Raw genomic sequence first — 18,086 nt, 5'->3', positions numbered from 1 at the left:
GCATAGAGTAAAGGATTCCTAATTCATATTGCTTATCCCCTGCACCCAATTCAGAACATTAATGCAAAATCTCTGTGATGACATCAAAAAGAAAGAGCAACTTATTTTCAAATAATTTAGAATTCTATGTTTTGCTTTTTAAGTTTTTGGGTTTGCTATGTTTAATTCATTTTAATACTGGTTTTAGAGCACAGTGACATAGCCTCATGTATTGTCTTAACTAATGGGACAGCAAGTTACAGCACAGGGGTAAAAATTTCTTAAACCATCTTTGCTGCCAAATTTATTAGACATTATATGTGTATCCTAAAGTACAATCAGAAGGCCCATTTCTCTTTTTCTTTCTCAAGGCCACTAGCCTCCTAAATCAAGTGCCTAAAGACAGTATAAATAAATACCTTCCCTAAAATATCCTAACATCAATAAATAAAATCAACATAAATACTGTTTTAGTGCAGACTGTAACAATTCCAGAAACTAAGCCATGAGCAAGAAGATTATGCAATGTTTCAGAAACTCCACATAGAACAACTTTCAAGGTTAAAGAGAAGCTGATACAGCAGATTTCTGTTGAGGGTTATCCTGCAGGTATTGCTACTATTTCTAATGGATTCAAGCTCAGTCAAATATTAGAAAATAATATTTTTAGTGGCCTATTGAGGTTTAATTGCAACAGAGGAAAAAGGTTCAATTTCTTAGACATAAGAATAATAAATCCTACCTTTATTAACATGAACTCCATTAGGAAAGACAATAGAGGTTTTAAAACTGAAAGAAAAACATGTTGCTTTTCCTTTCAGAACTATCTGACCTTTGGTAAGAAATACTAACTGTCTCTGTAACTAGGTTTTTTTGTTTTTTTTTTGAGAGTACATATTCAGTATCCTTATTAGGAATTTGAAATAGGTTGGTGCTTTGGAGGATGGCTTAACATTCATCAGTAGAAGTTTAAAGATTAGTCAGTGAATGGTGCATTTCCTCCCACTCAAAACCCACAGGAGTGAGTCTGTGTTATTAGTCTTGACATATTTTCTAAATCCATTATCTTGTGAATTAGCAGAGCATACTCTCTGGAACAGGCGAGCTTGCTGCATGCAACAATGGACTCATGGGGATCCCTTGGCTGGCCAGGAAGAACTGTTTTATCATCTAATCCAATCTCCTGTATAATTCTACAGTCCTATTTGAATAAAGCCAAATAATTTTGGGCTATACAAACATACATTTTTCAGAAAAACCTTTAGCTTTAATTTGGGTATGTCAGTGTACAATCCATCACTGCTCTTTGGACAAGGTTCAATCTGCCCAGCTCAAATACACACTATGCTCCAATTCAGACAGAGTTTGTAAAGGGATATACTCCAAGGCAATTTCCTAGTATTTTCCTAGTCTTGCAAAAAAAGAATCATTATGATACTACTTCTTGATTTTCTATGTGTGTACTGAACTGAAGTACCAGGAGTTTGTTTGAAACCTTCAGTAACAAAGGTTATTCTTTATCTAGTGTTCCATGAGTAGTCTAAGCAAATACAGTATATAGGATGAACTTCAAATTATCTAATGGCCACTTTCATGATAAAGGAGGCAGGAGACGTGACTGATGAGCTTTTGAATCAGATACATGGCAAAGAACTGTGCTAGCAGGCAAAAGTTAAGTGCTGTGAATCTTCGCAGTACCAGAGGCCCTCAAACATTTAGCAGTTCTAACATCACTTTTTCTCTAATACTCTTGGTCATACACACAAAGCTACCTTCAAAGCACAGGTCTCTAGTCATAAACTCAGGGAAATAAATGGATAGGAAAAAAATGAGCCTGACTGATACTTTAAGTTTTTAAAAAAATATGTCTACTGGACACAGGAACAGTTAAGTCAGAAATCTACCATGACGGTTGATATGTGAATCTCAACCAGCAGGAAAATAAACTCTGCTTTCTCAGAAGGGATATTACAACAAACATTAGGATCTTGATGGAATGAGGAGCAAAGGAAATAGAGCAAGAATAGCTAAGAGAAGATATTTCCAAACTTTAAAAAGCCTCTAGAAAAGGCTTTCTTCTCAATCAGATTGTTTCAGAATTAAAAACAAATGGAGAATTGGCTGGGACAAATAGACTTTTGCTAGAAAGTGAAAAATTGCAATAAAAATCAAGTGCTGTTCAAGAGTCTGAAAAAGGATTATCAAGGACATATAAATAAGGCTTAATGGGGTGGACAAAAGACTAGATGCTAGTGCCTCTGAGTGAATATAGAGAGGTGGCAGGCAGACTTTGAGCAGGGAAGCTCAGACAGTCAGCAATATTGTTTTGTTTCAACATAGTGCTGAAACATGTTCAGTAGAAAGGTCCAAATAATGAACTGTTGCAGAAAGTCCAAGTCTGTTTTCTAGTGTCCAGAACCACTAACTGCATTAGCTGACAAGCAACATGAAGGAGAAGGAAGAAACTTTGCTGGTAGCATGGCTGACAGAGGCAGCCCTCTTTCTAGGGCAGGTAAGAGGCACAGGAAGTGACTGTACGACTCCACTTCTCACTGCATGAACCAAGCAGCTGCGTTCAGAAAAATATTTGAAGAATCTTGACTGTAACGCCATTTTGAAACTTTAGCCTGTGTGACTCTCCATGTCTGTGAGGAGTCTAGACCCATCAAGTAAAGCACCTACACAAGCATTGACTTCTGTGTCCTCAGCATAACCTTTATGTCTGGCTTACTTCAGTAAGGAAGCTTTGGTCATATTTTCTTCAGGTGTGTTCCCCCTGCTTCCCATGCCTGCCTCACCCCACAGAGACTAACCCATGCACGTGATCCAACTGATCCCTGTAGCATGGACAGCGGTTTTCAAACTCAAGCCTCAGTGATTTGCAGGTAGTTCCCAGGTAGTTCCCTTGACAAAAATGAGTACCACATTAACCCATGCTGGTACTCTTTTTTTTTCTTTTTTTGGTGAGGTTTAAACAGAGATACTGTCCTTTGTAGCTACCAATATGTAAGCTTCACCATTTACCCCTATAAAATCTAATCAATTCATTAAACATTGACAAAATAAAGCCTGAAGGGAGATTGTTCAAAGTCACAAAATAACATATGTGGAATTATATTTCAAAGCAGCCAGATATTAAAATACCTTTCTGTGCTGGTTTTGGCTGGGGTAGAATTAATTGTCTTCATAGTGGCCTCTATGGGGCTATGTTTTGGATTTGTGCTGAACACAGGGTTGATAATATAGAGATGTTTTTGCTATTGCTGAGCAGTGCTTACACAGAGCCAAGGCCTCTTCTGCTTCTATAATGCCACACTGGCAAGGGAAGTTGGGAGTGCATGGCAAACTGGGAGGAGACACAGCCAGGATAGGTGATTCAAACTGACCAAAGTCTGAAGTTCCATACCATCTGACATCATACTAAGCATATAAAGTGGGAGGAAGAAGGAAGAATGGTGAGACATTTGGAGTGATGGTGTTTGTTTTCCCAAGTAAAGGTTATGCGTGATGGGGCTCTGCTCTCCTGGAGATGGCTGAACACCTGCCTGATGATTATTTGGTTTTCTTTGTTTGTGTATGTTGCTTTTGCTTTCCCTATTAAACTGTCTTAACCTCAACCCATGAGTTTTCTAGCTTTTACCCTTCCAATTTTGTTCCCGATCCCACTGGGGGGAGTGAGCGGGTGGCTGCTTGGTTGCCAGCTGGCGTGAAACCATAGCACTTTCAAAAATCAGTCCTCAAACAATCAACTTCCACAGCAATAAGGATTAATGAATATTCAGCATGACACTGTAATTCTTCTCTATAAAAATTATATTGCTTTTAGAAGTTTTAATACACATAGTTTCAAATAGACAATCCTTTTTAAGAGTCTGACACACTGAATGACAAGAAAATAAAGAGAAACCTTATGGGAGGTTCTTATATCGATATCAATTATCAGTTAACAAATGCTGTAAGGATGAGTATTTGTGCTTTAGTCTTCCAAATGTTCCGGTGTTGTAATTAATGTGATATGATTGTATTTCAGATATAACCTGTGACTGATAGAGTAATGAAATATTTTTTTCTATTAACTGCAAAGTTATTATATCTATACAATAAATATAATTTGGATTTGTCCTCTTGTCATCTAGCTTCTCAACTTCAGTTGAGAAAGGAAAAACTTGAAAGATAAGTAGAAAAACTAACTATCAAAAATTATGGGAAATGCAAACAAATGGTGACTTTAAAACCAATTATCAGTCAAGCAATTTGCTCAATATTATTTTTTCTTCAAAATACAAAAATGTGAGTTGAAGACATCCTCATATCTTTATGCAAAATGCTTGTTCATCTTAAAACCTTTTGGGATAGGTATTCTTTTCTAACAGATTATGTGTAAGCATCACCCTAAAGCTAAAGGAAAGCACATCTTTTCCAAACGTCTGTTCCTCAAACCCACTGAATATTCATGCTGGAGTGTCAAACAGAGTTTAATACCATGCTGCCGTTGAGAGCTTGGATGAATTTGCCTTATGGCATTTATAGAGGAAGAACAGAAATGTTCACTTTTCATCCCTTTTGACTAAGCCACAGATTCCAAGTGAAATAACACAAGATACTCCTGTATGTCAGTCTTTCATCAGGGCTGGGGTTAAGCTTTGTTATATTAATAGTTCAAACCATAAGGCTTAACTGACCTTTAATCATCATAGGTTCCACTAGTGGAGCTTTCCCAGTCTTGTCCTTATTCTCACAATGCACCAAATCATTTTGACAACTAACTTGCAATTCCGAAACATCAGCAGCTTGACTTGAGCACAATTTCTTCATGGTATCTACACAAAATTTCTGAAACAGAAGAGTACATTAACTTTACATGTAAATTGTTATTCCTAACTGATGCATTCAGAGATGTGACATGTAAGCGCAACATTCTTTGAGTTGCTTCTGTGAGTTTTAACCACAGATCTGTTTGTCAAAGTCATGGATCACATTTACCACAATGTTTGTCTTTGAGGCATGTACATCACGAAATAACATGACCAGAAGGCACTCTAGGTGAAGAAATTACCTCTAAAACTTATATTCAGTCTTTCTTTTTTTTTGTTGTGGGTTTTTTTTTTTTGGCTATATGTAGTCACACAAACAACAGGAGATTTATCTATCCGTTTGGCTGACACAGATTACTTTCTGATTAACTATTTTTATTGTATTGATTGTTCATTTGATGTGTTCTGTTAGATATTACATCACAAATTCATATAAAATCTGACATTTCAATTCCATTTACCCAGTAGCATTCATAGCATAGTAAGTATAGATGGATGATGGGAACAGACAGTTATGGAGTAATTAATTATAGTTTTACTACATTGCAGAAAATAAGTTATATGGCTGCAATATTTGCATCCCTTGAAATTCAGGCTTGATACATACATTTCCATAATTCCATTGTTTGTTTTATTTTTAATTCAGAGATATTTATGTCATAAATACTTTCAGTCAAATACCTATTTTTGGCTGTGTAAATAACAGTCAATTAAAAGTGTCAAAAGGTGTATCTTTGGTGAAGCTGCAGTATAGGTACAAACCAATTGCAATCATTATACCAGAGAGTATATATTTTAAGAAATAATCAGTATATACTTTCCATTCAAAATCAAATGTAGATTTTTCCTCAGCAATGACAAAGCCCATCCTATTCAGAGAGATAAGGTCATGTTGGTAAAATTGACAGTAGCCACACAGTAATAGTATCTGATCTTTTCAGAATCAACCCACAATTTGTGAAGGCACAACACAAGCCCACATTTTATGACAATCTGCTCTTTCTGAAAAAAAGATATTATCTAGCAACAAGAAAGTCACAGGTAATTGAAATAGAAAATTTGATAGAGTATATTAAGAAGACCAGATGAGGATGAAACGTGTAACACGTAGGGATGATTTTCCTCAGTGGGTGGGTCACGATATTGCGTAAGTGGAAGACCCTCATTTTTCAGTTAGAGGAATCTATGGTACTTTTCTCTACTTTCTAAAAACAATACTGCAAGCTGAATCTGCAGGGGGCAGTTGAGTTACAGTATTCAATGCGTGTTTGTGCACTACAGGCTCTACAACGCTTGACAGTGCTCTCCTTGATTGCAAAACTGCCACTGAGGCCAAGCAAAGCTTTAAGCAGTGATGTAATAATAAAAAAAAACCTCAAGGACTTGTACAAAAATAAATTCAGCTAAGCAATATTTTGCAAAGAGGACAGAAACATCAGAATAAGTTCTTCACAGCAGAGAATTAACCCAATGGAAATGACACTGTTCAAACTGGGATCATGCTCGACTGGTGTGTTGTGGAATAGCTTCACTGAGGCTACAGGATCTTTAACTTTCTTTCACCAGCATGGCATGGCCTTTCTTTCATCTCCAGTTCTTTTCTTGATCACCTGCACCTAAACATGCCTGTATGCACCATCTGTTTGTTGTCGGACTGTCCCAATAAAACAAATCCCAGAATCATAGAATATGCTGTTTTGGAAGGGAACGACAAGAGTCATTGAGTCCAACTCATAGGACCATCCCCAGGAATCATACCATGTGCCTGAGAGCATTGTCCAAACACTTCTCAAACTCTGTCAGGTTTGGTGCTGTGACGACTTCCCTGAGGAACCTGTTCCAGTGCCCAAACACTCTCTGGGTGAAGAATCTTTTTCTAATATCCAACCTAAACCTTCCCTAACACACACACTTTACAGATATTGAGAAATGTCCACCTTCTACTTGGGGAAAATAAATGCTTAAATAACCATGTTTCAGAGCTGTCACTAAACTAGTCCCATCCTTTGTATCAGTCATACTTGTTTATCACAAATGAAAGGTCTTGGGCAGAGTAGGGTAACTTTATTATTTACAGGCCGATTATTTCTATGTTCAAGTTATTTGGCATACTTAACACACCGAAAACTTTCACTTAGTAATCAGGTTTCAGGTGAAAATGGATCCTTAATTTAAATAGTACACATTAAAAAAAGAAAAAACAAGATTTTTTTTTTTTTAATTATAAATTCTTTTATTTTCTAGTCAGCACCTTATTTAACATATTAATACTAGCAATCAATATGATGAATAAGTATGTTGAGTTTATTTATTTTTGTATTGCCTTAACTAACTAAAAACAAGCCTTGGAATCAAAATAGAAAGATCCTCTCATCTGGAAAAATGTAGCTGAAATTTGTGCTAATCTTATAATTCCTCAGTAAAACCACATGCTGTGAAACAATAGTTACCTGGGGCACCTTGCAAACCAATTAAAATATGCAGAATTCAAATATTTAAAAACTAATATAATTACAGAGAGTGAACTGTCACATCACTTTATGCTGAAATCTGATAGCCTTTTTAACATCCTTAATAGCACTATAGATAACAATTATATTAGAGACCCATAGAGATAAGATTTTTTTTTAAACTATGTAAGAGTGAAGTCTTACAGTTGTCTTTCAAATACTTGGTGTACTTAACAGCAGAGGGTTTTCATCTATGCAGTTATTATTCCACTAATTTAAAGAAGTCAGGATATCAGCCATGGTTTTCAGTAGTTACTGCCAGAAGAAACACTAATTCAATTAAAAACTCATCATCAGAACTACAGTCACTTGTTATAAGAGACTACTCATGAGGAAACACCAAATCTCAGCATCTGGAAAATACAACCAACAGCAACACGTGCATGAACTAAAAATTTTACCCCAGTGGCGAAGCACTGCCCGTTACATCTCTAGGCTCGCTCATTGTCCAGGAACAACTCAGGAGACAAAGCACAAAACCGTAAAGGTAAGGTAGTCTAAATGTACACAGTTCCTGTCAGGAAATAGGAGGTGTTATGTCAAACAGGATACAAAAAAGTGTGAGTGCTAAGGTGAGACCTAAAGAGGCAGAGATGCATCATTTTAGTAAGAACAGAAGTGTCAACATTCTGCAGAAGCTGTGAGTGCAGTTTATTGAAGGTGCTCGAACTGAAAACACTGCAGTAGCAAACTGACTTTCTGACTAAACGGTTTGAATTAATTTCCCTTGATTACCTGAAGAGTTTAATGCACTACATGTATGTGTGTGTGTGTGTGTGTGAGCTCTCTTCTGCAGGCAAGGCTTCCCTCTGCCTCTCTGCAGAAGCAGTGAAATCTGACAGTAGTTCTTAATTTTATGAATGGCACTGCACAAATAGTAATGCTTTCCCTATCTACAGCCCCAGTTGCACAAAACCTGTTCCCAAAATGCCAGTTTCTCCTGCAATATAAGTGTAGGCGATCATCTTCTTCTCATAGCTCCAAGGTGTGTTCTCCTCTCCCTTAAAAAATTGGGATATCAACAATTGTTTACATATAAATATTTCTTTCATTACTGTGTCTAATTGTTTTCTTTAACTCATTTACATTTCTGTTATCAATATCATGTGGCAAGGAGTTCCAGAATTTACTTCTGCATTGAAATTTACTTTGTGTTGTGGGGTTTTTTTGCTGCCCTACCTCATAATTTCATGCTGCTGCTGTAATCCCTCTCTATTAATTTGCTCCCTGCATTCAGGTTTTTACTCTTTTTTCTTGGACTGCCTCTTCCTCAGGTTGAAGAATTTCTGATCTATTTAAGCTTTCTTCTTACAGGAACCGAACTGTAACCCAGGATGGTTACATGACTGGAAATTCCTGCTCCTTTGCAAGATACGACCCAAAAATACTGAAGGCAATCCATATTCCACACATACATCAGACAGCAGTATTTGGTCACAACTACTCAGTAAGCCCATAAAATAGCACAGAAGTTCTTACAAAAAACTATCCATAAACAACACCACCACCACCCAATAACAAAAACACAGATCAAACAAATAACAAAAAAACAACTATCAATTCTGGAGCTGCCCAGCAAAATTATTGTAACCTCTGAGATAGAACAGAAGAAAGAGAAGCTCTTACAGCAAGTAAGAAAACAGACTGTTAAATCCGTTTACAAAAAAAAAGAAAATAATATACGTGTTCATAATACACATTATTGTTTGGTTGCTTTTTTTTAAGGAAACAAAGCCTCAACAGCATCTAGAACATTCAGAGTAAAGAAAGAGAAACATTTGTTTAAAGTACAGAATAATGTGGGAGTAAATACAAAACCAACAGCTGTCATAGTCTCTGAAAATGCTGTGAGAGATGTAGTGGCATAAACCAGTGTGACAAAACTATGCTTTTCCAGGCAGAAAGTCAAACTGTTACATGATTACAAATGACTCTAGCGAAGAGGAGTACTCATTTGTTGGAGCAATCAGTGCTGGACATGGCACTACACCATTGGAGTACATTTATTACAAGTCACCCACGCTAGTAAATACAGATCATAAACCTTTTACTGCAGTCTTTAAAGACAGCTTGGAGTGGTACTGTCTACTGCTTGCACAAACCCAAGCCAAAGCTCTAGATACATATTTTTTGCTTTGGCATATACCGCATGGATATATTTATCTGCAAAATGCTTAATTGCTGGATGCACCTTTCTGCCAGAAAAAAAAGCTGTATACATAGAATGAAAGTGTGAGGAATGATTTCACAGTCAAAACACAAACAAAAAAGACAATTTATCCCCAAAAACTGTATATGATGATTCTGCAAGAGTCACACAGCACTTTATTCATGGGGAAGCCCAAACCAGACTGAACAAAGATTTAGTTTTCAATATTTTAGAGAACATTTTAAGGAAATTGTGAAAGAGTCATGTCATTTTAAGGTTATTCATAGTTGCTGATTTATAGAGAAGACTTCATGAATTTCTGAGCAACCTACAGAATTACAACCTACTTATATAATTTTGCTTCAACTGCATGAGTTTCTGCAGGGACAGTTTGGAACTACAGTAAACTAGAGAAGAATCACAGATTTCGATTCCCATATCATATCAACCAGTGTAAACACTATCACAATCAGAACCTCAGACCATCCTGAAACACAGATCCGAATAGTTTTTCAGTTTGCAAAAGCATAAACTGGAGTAAATACATTCTGGAGTAACCATATTCTAGAGTAACTTCATTGATCAGATTTACACCAATGTTCGTCATTAGGTGATTCTGCCCCTCTGCTCTGAGGACCCCAACATAACAAGGACATGGATCTGTTGGAGTGGGTCCAGAGGATGGCTGCAAACATGATCTGGAGCACCTCTCCTATGAAAACAGGCTGAGGGAGCTGGAGTTGTTCAGCCTGGAGAAGGCTCTCGGGAGACCTTATAGTAGCCTTCCAGTACCTAAAGGGGGTCTACAGTAAAGATGAGGAGGGACTCTATCAGGTACTGTAGTGATAGGACAAGAGGGGCATAGTTTTAAACTGAAAGTAGGAAGTAGATTAGATATTAGGAAGAAATTCTTTACTGTGAGGGTGGTGAGGCACTGGCACAGAGAAGTGATGGGTTCAAGGTCAAGTGGGATGAGTCTTTGAGCAAGCTGGTCTAGTGGAAGGTGTCCCTGACCATGGTAGCGGAGTTGGAACCAGATGATCTCTAAGTCCCTTCCAACCCAAACCATTCTATGATTCTGTGAAAATATATTTCATCCACTGCATGACTAGAAGTAGGAATCGGTGCTCCCACCTAACAGATGGGAAAGACAAATTTGAATAATGGGAACACACACATGCAAATTGCTGACACCTCTCAAAATCTGTATTATTACGGCAGACAGGATTGATTTATTCCACTTGAAAAGAAACAATTACCTTTAGATTATTACTCATTTGTATCCCAAGGTAGCCTTCTTGCATGATCTATTGGCAAGCCAACTTATCTTGCACATCAAGGTAATTTTTGCAAGGGCACAGTGTACCCATAGCAAAGGGTACTGACAAGGGTCTATGATTTTGTAGCAAAGAATTTTAATGGTCTTCTCGATTGCACTGATTCCAGTACATGATATCAAGTCTTCATTTTCCACAGTCCACTGGAGTGTGGAAAAGGAGAAAAGCTAGTTAGAAGATACTTCAGAAAGGCCATGGGCAATAAAAAGGATCCTCATTTAGCCTTATTAACATACAGGACAAGAGCACTTTGGAGAATTATTATTTGCCTGCAGGACTCATAAGGTACTATAAACTGCAGATGAGCTATTTTTGACAAAGAAAGGGTCAAGGTTATATCATCTCAAAGACAGGAACAAAATTACATTAGTTTATGAGTTCTCTGCCTAAAAGAGACACAGAACATGTGATCACATTAGGTTTCTTTGATCCAGGTTCAAGCACTTGATAGGTTTCTTCCTCACAAGGTACTTTCTGTACATACCAACAAGAACACCATTAATTTGAATTTCATTGTCAGCAGTATGGGTTTTATCATAGAATCATAGAATAGTTTGAGTTGGAAAGGACCTTAAAGATCACCTTGTTGCATCTCCACCGCCACGGACAGGGACACCTTCCACTAGACCAGGTTGCTCCTGGTTCTTTTCCCAAAGATTAAAAAGGGTGAGATTATAAATAAAGTCATGCTCGATCACAGGCAGATGCTGCTGTAGGCTCATTCTAAGGGTTCAAACACCGTATTTAAAAAGTGGTGTTTTCCTAACAGTAGGGACAGTATTAGTTAATCCTTGTTCAGGGCTTGAATAAGAATATTTGTATTTAAAAACCAAAACAAACCAGAGCAGAGAGCCATGTTCTAGCCGGATCCATTTCTACAAAAATAACGTACCAAACCGAAAGGTCTTGGAAAAAATCAGCGGCGCCGAGCCCTGCCCGACACGCAGTTTATCAGCCAGCTGGGATTCCCCTGACGTACCGACTGAAAGGAATAAACGGGGCAGTGGGCGGCGAGCACCGCTAGGGGGCTCCGTCCGCCGCCGCATCCCGCCGCTGCGCCGGGCGCTCCCGCCGGATCGGGGCTGCCGCGGCTCCTTCTGGTTCACCCCCTTGCCACCTGTTTAAAACGACAAGCACAGCAAATTCCGTGGTTCTGTCTGGGACTAGGGAGAAAGAAAATATGCTTGATCAGATTTGATGATTTTTTTGGGGATGAAATATGGTGAAATGTTAAAATCTTGTAATTTAGCAGGATGAGGTTTTATAATTGCAGGGGGAGTAGCAAACAGACGGAAAAAAGGGATCCAGCCGACAGAAAGGCCTTTAAAAAAGAGCTGTTGTGCATGAATGGTCCATGCTTTTATAGGAAATGTTGGGAGGGCTTTAACGAGCTAATGAAATAGTGCCACTCTTCACTGACAGTTCCCACAGTTCAGGTGAATTTTCTACAGATGACTGAGACAAAATAAATTGCATTAAGTCATCAATAAAAATCACACAAGAGTGTACTGATATTTCGTTCAACTAAAATTCTTTGCTTGCTCCAGAAATTCAGAGCCCCAAGCTTTTTGTTCTTAATCCAATGACTTTCATGTACTCATTCACCGCTCACAGTACTCGTTTAATCATTTGTTGAATGAGATCTTTTTCTTTCCCAAAATCTATCCCAGAATAAGACAATTTACGTCTCAAGAGACTTTAAAATGAAGTTTTGCTACCAAAGGGTCTTTTATGCCTCTGGGTAACTGAAGCTGTCAGCCTCTTTTCCCAGACAATTTTTTCCTGCTCTGTGCGTGTACAAGCAAAAGAGAACAGAAAATAATGTTGTGCACCCATGAGTGGCCTGGGATGAAACAATGCTCTATTAGCCAGCGCAAAATCACGAGGCTTACACCTTCAGCTCTTGGTGTTACAAATCAAAAAGGGTATTTGAAAATCTTTAAGCAATAGTTCAAATGCAAAGTGCATATCTGCATTTTGCCTTCCCAGCTCCATCTCTTCCCTCTTCTCTGCCTGATAAATGCATAAAGGTGGGAGTGCTGGATCCTCAGTGCCTTGGAGCAGAGAGCAGTTTTTTCATCTTTACTACAATGTGGGTGATAATAATATTGCATTTATTTTTGCAGCTATGTCTTTATCTTAAGGCTTGGATTTTTTTCTTAAACAGCACTTTCTCTCTTCAGCACAGTATGCAGTGAAAGGTAAATATTGTTTTCTGCATTTTACATGCTGGCAAATTGAAATGTGCTCTTTTCTACATAGATTCAGAAAGTGTGTAGGAGCCAGGGAGGTGCCACAAGCTGTCACCTTTCCATACACACTGACTCTTCACCACTCTGCCTTTACTGCCAGCAGGCACAGCAACTGCAGCCACACTGCAGCCACACTACAGCCAACTGCAGCATGGCTTGGACTGTTTCAGATTGGACAATGAAACACCATTAGTAGCAACCTGTGAAAATCCTGGTTTCCATGGCACTCATGGCAACTGTGAAAGGAAGAAAAAAGAGGACTCCATAGTTTCTCGGAGAGTCTGCTGTCTTAACCCCAAGGAGGCTTTGCTCTTCTCCTGGGCTACTCACCCACTCAGCACTGAAGTTCTTGGGAGAAAAAAAGTGTACACCTGAAGAAGTAAATTATTGAGATCTGCTTCTGTATTACAAATGCACCTCGCCTTGGCAAATGGAAGTGCTTGTTTGTTCAACGACTATGAAATGTTGCATTTTGTGCAATCACCACTTAAGTAGGAGATGCGAATTCTTCTCATTTATCTTTAATAGGACATTAACTTGATATATAATTACAAGGGAGAGCTAATTACCTGCAGGTTTGCCAAACTGCAGATGGAATCTACTCAACAGAATGAAATCTGAATGCTGAAGCTGATGTGAACATAAGTGCAGTTTAGTGTGCTGAAAAATTGAATTGAAACTAAATGAAAAGAAGAATGAAATTTCCTGTAACTCCTGACACGGAACCTCAAATGAGGCAGCCCTCACTGCACCGCTGTCTCAGCTGTCTCTCTCGGAGTCCTCAGGTCTTCTCTGTCCCTAAAAAATGAAATAAAAACCATACTGGTTCAGGTCAAAATGCATCTCACACAGTGTTTTTTCTTCACCATTGCCTTATGCAGACAGCAAGGAAGAGTGAGAACTGAGCAAGGTGACCTGCTATATTGAAACACACTCTCAGTCTTTTATTATTTTCAGCTCAGGGAATTTCCTGAGTTTGATGTGGTTTGTCTACTAGTAACCCTTAAAGAGTCTCTCTTCCAAGTATCTGCTCAGTCTCCTCTTGAACTCCTGATCTTCTTCCAGCCTTGTTTCGGCTCCCCTTAATCTGAATGTATCCTGCCCCATTTTCTCTAATTGTGGTCCTGCAGAGACTGGGGAAGGGAAGGAGTAGGGGGGCAAGATTTTTAAAATAAATTGTTTTCAATTCTTACTGCTGTGCTGCCTTTCCTAGCATAAGTCTGCAAGTCCAGCTGCAGAGCTCACACTGTGCTTCCTCTTACTGCATGACAGAAAATGCTGTGCGTGGCAGACAGCAGCCTCAGGAAAGCAGCAGGACACTGTGTTGGTAGGAATTAAATACTTCAGACTGGACTCGGACCTCAGAAACTGGGTGTAAATCTGGAGTAACTCCCTGTAGTTTGAAAGCATTATTCTGGATTTACTCAGTCATGGTTGAGTCCAGCATCAGGCTTCTTGTTTTTCAAAATCATCCAGTTTCCAGGCCACAGCAGGAAATGTAACAGCAGGAGTGAAAAGAAAATGGGTTATTTTATTAGTAAAATGCATTTCTATTCTAACAGGTATTTCTGCAATGTTTCGATTCCTTCAAGAAAATTTTGCCTTCTCACACACATATGCACATAAAAATGTATACAAAAATATGAGTATATAAATATGAGTATATAAATATTTCAGTTTGCCCACTAGAAGCCAGCCTGTTTTGTCAGAAAGAAACTATTCTGCCCCATTTTCAATTCCCTTTTTGTTCTTTTTTCTCCAACATAATTTCAAAGCTCTGAAAATGAATTCCCTAGCAGCTGTGTTAAGCTGCATATTGGTAGTTAGCAAACCTGGCTAAGTCACAGGGGATTTTGATTTGTTGGCAACATTGAACCATGTCCTGTAGAGGATCTGGATTTTTCCTCATCAGAAAGGATGTTCACATCCTGGAACTTCTGGCAAATTGGGAAGTGCTCACCCCCTGAAAAAATTCACTTCTAATTACAAGTACCTATCAAAACTATTAAAAGGAGACTTTTTGGTCTGTTTCTGTCTGTTGGCATTTTAGATTTTGATTTCCTCAGTTCACTACAGGGAACAAAAAGTAAGAGGTGGAAAGGCTTTCAAGGGCGTTTGCTCCCCAGTATCAAAATGAAACTCTGTAATGCGATGTGCCCACTTCTGCTTCCTGCCCCGCACCCTGAACCACCCTCCCTCCAGGGCACTGGAGCTACTGGAGGTCTGAGAGATCTCCCTGGGTTATCTCTATGGCAAACAGCAGGCCCTGATAACCAGCTCACTTCAGAGCCAGGCTGTAGCCTGATCTGCCTCAATGGCAAGCTGTGAGAATGAGAATTAAATATCCTCCTCTGCTCATAACTGTTTTCCATCGCTTTTGTTAAATCCACTCCCTTTCTAAGTTCTCTCCAGAGAGCTGGGTTTGTAGGACAGGCCTGGCACTCCAACAATGTTCAGAGCTATGCCTCAGTGGCATTTATAAGGAAAGCCTTTTAAGCCCATTCAAAAAGAGATAAGTGAGAAGAGAGGGTCTGTACAAATCTCAACCCATTATTTCTTGTCTTTCAGAATAACAACTGAAAAGTCATCCTAATAAGCATGGAAAACAGTGATGATGGTACTTCCCTCATACACTAAAAAATGTCGAATAGCAGAAGAAGGTTCATATTCAGCCATTTTACTTTATGATAGGGAAGTCAAGGCCTGTCCCATACGTGTTCATATTAATGCATTATGAGTTTGTCCAAAGGACAGAGATGGATGTGTCATACCACAGGCTTCTTCCAGCAAACACCACTGTGCCTTGCCTTCTGTATTTTCTTCACAGGAGTTATGTGGCAATTAGATGTTTTCTTCTCTTGTTTGATTGTGATGGTATCTTGACATTCATTCCTGTTGCTCCCAAAGGAACTAATCTGGAGACAGTAGTTACTCATTCTCAATATATTCCATTTATTTGGGATGCTATTAAAAAGATGAGCGAACACCTGTGGTTTATTTTTGTAAGACACAGAAAGGTCTCTGATAAAGTCTTCTAAGGTATATAAATATTTAGGTAATTTTTAGATCTTTAAGGCAGATTTTATTCTCAGTCAGATATCATGCTTGACAAATAGGTCTCCTTTCACTGTTTTTCTCTTTTTAATATGGGACAATTCCTTCATTATAGAATTATACTTTAGGTATAATAGTGGTTGGCTTTCTTGGGTCAAAAATGGGAGAATCTGGATTTCATTAGTCTCACTAAAGATTTGTTTTCCCATCTCTTCATTGAGTGTTGTAGCTCAAAAGGAGATCAAGAAAATTCATCCATGTTAAATATGCATTTTTTCATAAAACCAAAGATACCCTGATAAAATCTTGGTTGCTAGTTCCACCATTCTGTAGATGACACTGATGATGGTGCAATCTTGAAAGTGGATGTTGCTTATCCCCTGCTCATATTCGTTCATGTTCTGCATGTGTACGTCTTCATGAAATAGTGTCTGAACTTTGCAGGTAGTTTCAACATACTAAACCTGGCCTTTTAAGCCACTTGTTTTATATTTTTCTGAAAGACTCTATGTGCAGAATACAGTCTAAGTGGTAAATATCTGCATTTCCTAACCAAAATAATGAAGTAAATAATTCCCGTACTACATTTACAAAACCCAAGAAGACATCCACATTGGTGGGGTTTTAAGTACCGCTGCAGCTGACTAACGCATTAAAGAGCTGTTGGCATGCTCTGCTCTATCCTATGTCTAGGCACACACACAGCTGTTACATTCTGACCTGTCAGTGTATCCACATACATTTTCAGAGTGCTTTGCCACAGTGACAACATATGTACACCAGATAGAACATTCTTCGAGCAAACAAATACTTGCTTGGTGGACAATACTTCAAAGTACTGACAAGGGCAAAGAGCTGTGTAACTCTCATGAGTTTCAACAGTAGGACTGCTTTGGTTTCCTTAGTCCACTGAATTACCTTGGGAATTTAGAAAAGGTTTTATCTCTGCAGCCTACAATTTCATCTCATTCAGTCTTTGAGCCAAGTTTAAGTATTTATTTGCTTCTCGATTCAGCAGCTAGCCTTTAAAATATAATGCTGTCTTCTCCTGAGGTTTCATGCTCAACATTCAGATGGTCAGGTGGGTCCAGGAGGTGGAAATACAAGATCACAAAAGGTTTTAAAAGAGATTATTATCACATCAATCTTATGCCAGTCTTTAGCAGTAATATTGGCAGCCCTATTTAGTGCACAAGAAAGACAACTTTCTTATACTTACTGACAGTAAGTAGTCCAAACATGCACACTAGGCCTCCCCTCAATGATATGTGTTACGTGTCAGATTACCAGTGTAGTTTTTATGCCCTACATTGCAGCAAAGTTTGCAAGCAACATTGCAGGCTGGTCTCCCAGATCTATGAACTTGGTTCTCATGCTTTGGCTCCAGAAGCAAAAAGGTGAGCATGTCTAATCAAACTGGCAGCGTTGCCAGCAGCAGGACTTTTTTTCCTTTGAAATTCCAGCTGAAATGACTGCTGATCTCCAACCTTCTCTCATTTCCTTCATCTGGTTTGCAAAATGGTGGCAGGCATAAGAGGAAGAGGCTCTTGGCTGCAGTGCCAGGAGTTAGCCATTGCTGCCTCAGGAAACTGTCTGGCACAGCAGGCCTGTGAAGAAAGACTCACCACAGCCAGATGTGAGAAGACATTTATCTCCCCAGAGCTGTTCTTTTCTTTGATTTCACCAAAAACATAGATTGTGGAAGTATAGTGCTGTATAGGGGCATGGCACTGAACAGATGCAAAAATATTCCAGCTGTGGGAAAACAAGGTTACCTCCCATCTGTGCCTTCTGCAAGCCACCATGAGCATATTAAGATTGCTGTAGATCATGCAAATAAAGAGGTATGTGGCAGAAATGAAGTTGTCCGAGCTGAAACAAAATGGAAAGCCTGAAATGAGCCTGGCCAAGTCACAGGTGGTGTCAGAGGTCGCTGGTACTTGTTTCAAGCTGGTTGAAAAATGGTTTGTTGAGAGTTTAATAAAAGCAAC

At 38.7% G+C, this 18,086-nt stretch overlaps 1 protein-coding gene across 1 annotated transcript in view; it reads right to left on the bottom strand.

Moving 5' to 3' along the window:
* The window catches only part of THEMIS (thymocyte selection associated), a 72,583-nt gene that overhangs the window by 4,395 nt on the left and 50,102 nt on the right, over positions 1 to 18,086 (bottom strand). Inside the window, exon 5 of the mRNA XM_027751257.2 lies at positions 4,662 to 4,812. Coding sequence (XP_027607058.2) covers positions 4,662 to 4,812 — 151 coding nt within the window. The remainder of the gene's footprint in view (positions 1 to 4,661; positions 4,813 to 18,086) is intronic.

This window comes from Pipra filicauda, unplaced genomic scaffold (assembly GCF_003945595.2).
Source record: "Pipra filicauda isolate LSUMZ 115617 unplaced genomic scaffold, ASM394559v2 scaffold23_size5868930_pilon, whole genome shotgun sequence".
NCBI classification, from domain to species: Eukaryota; Metazoa; Chordata; class Aves; order Passeriformes; family Pipridae; genus Pipra; species Pipra filicauda.
Note: the sequence above shows the minus strand (reverse complement) of the source record. Positions and strands in the feature narration are given on the sequence as shown.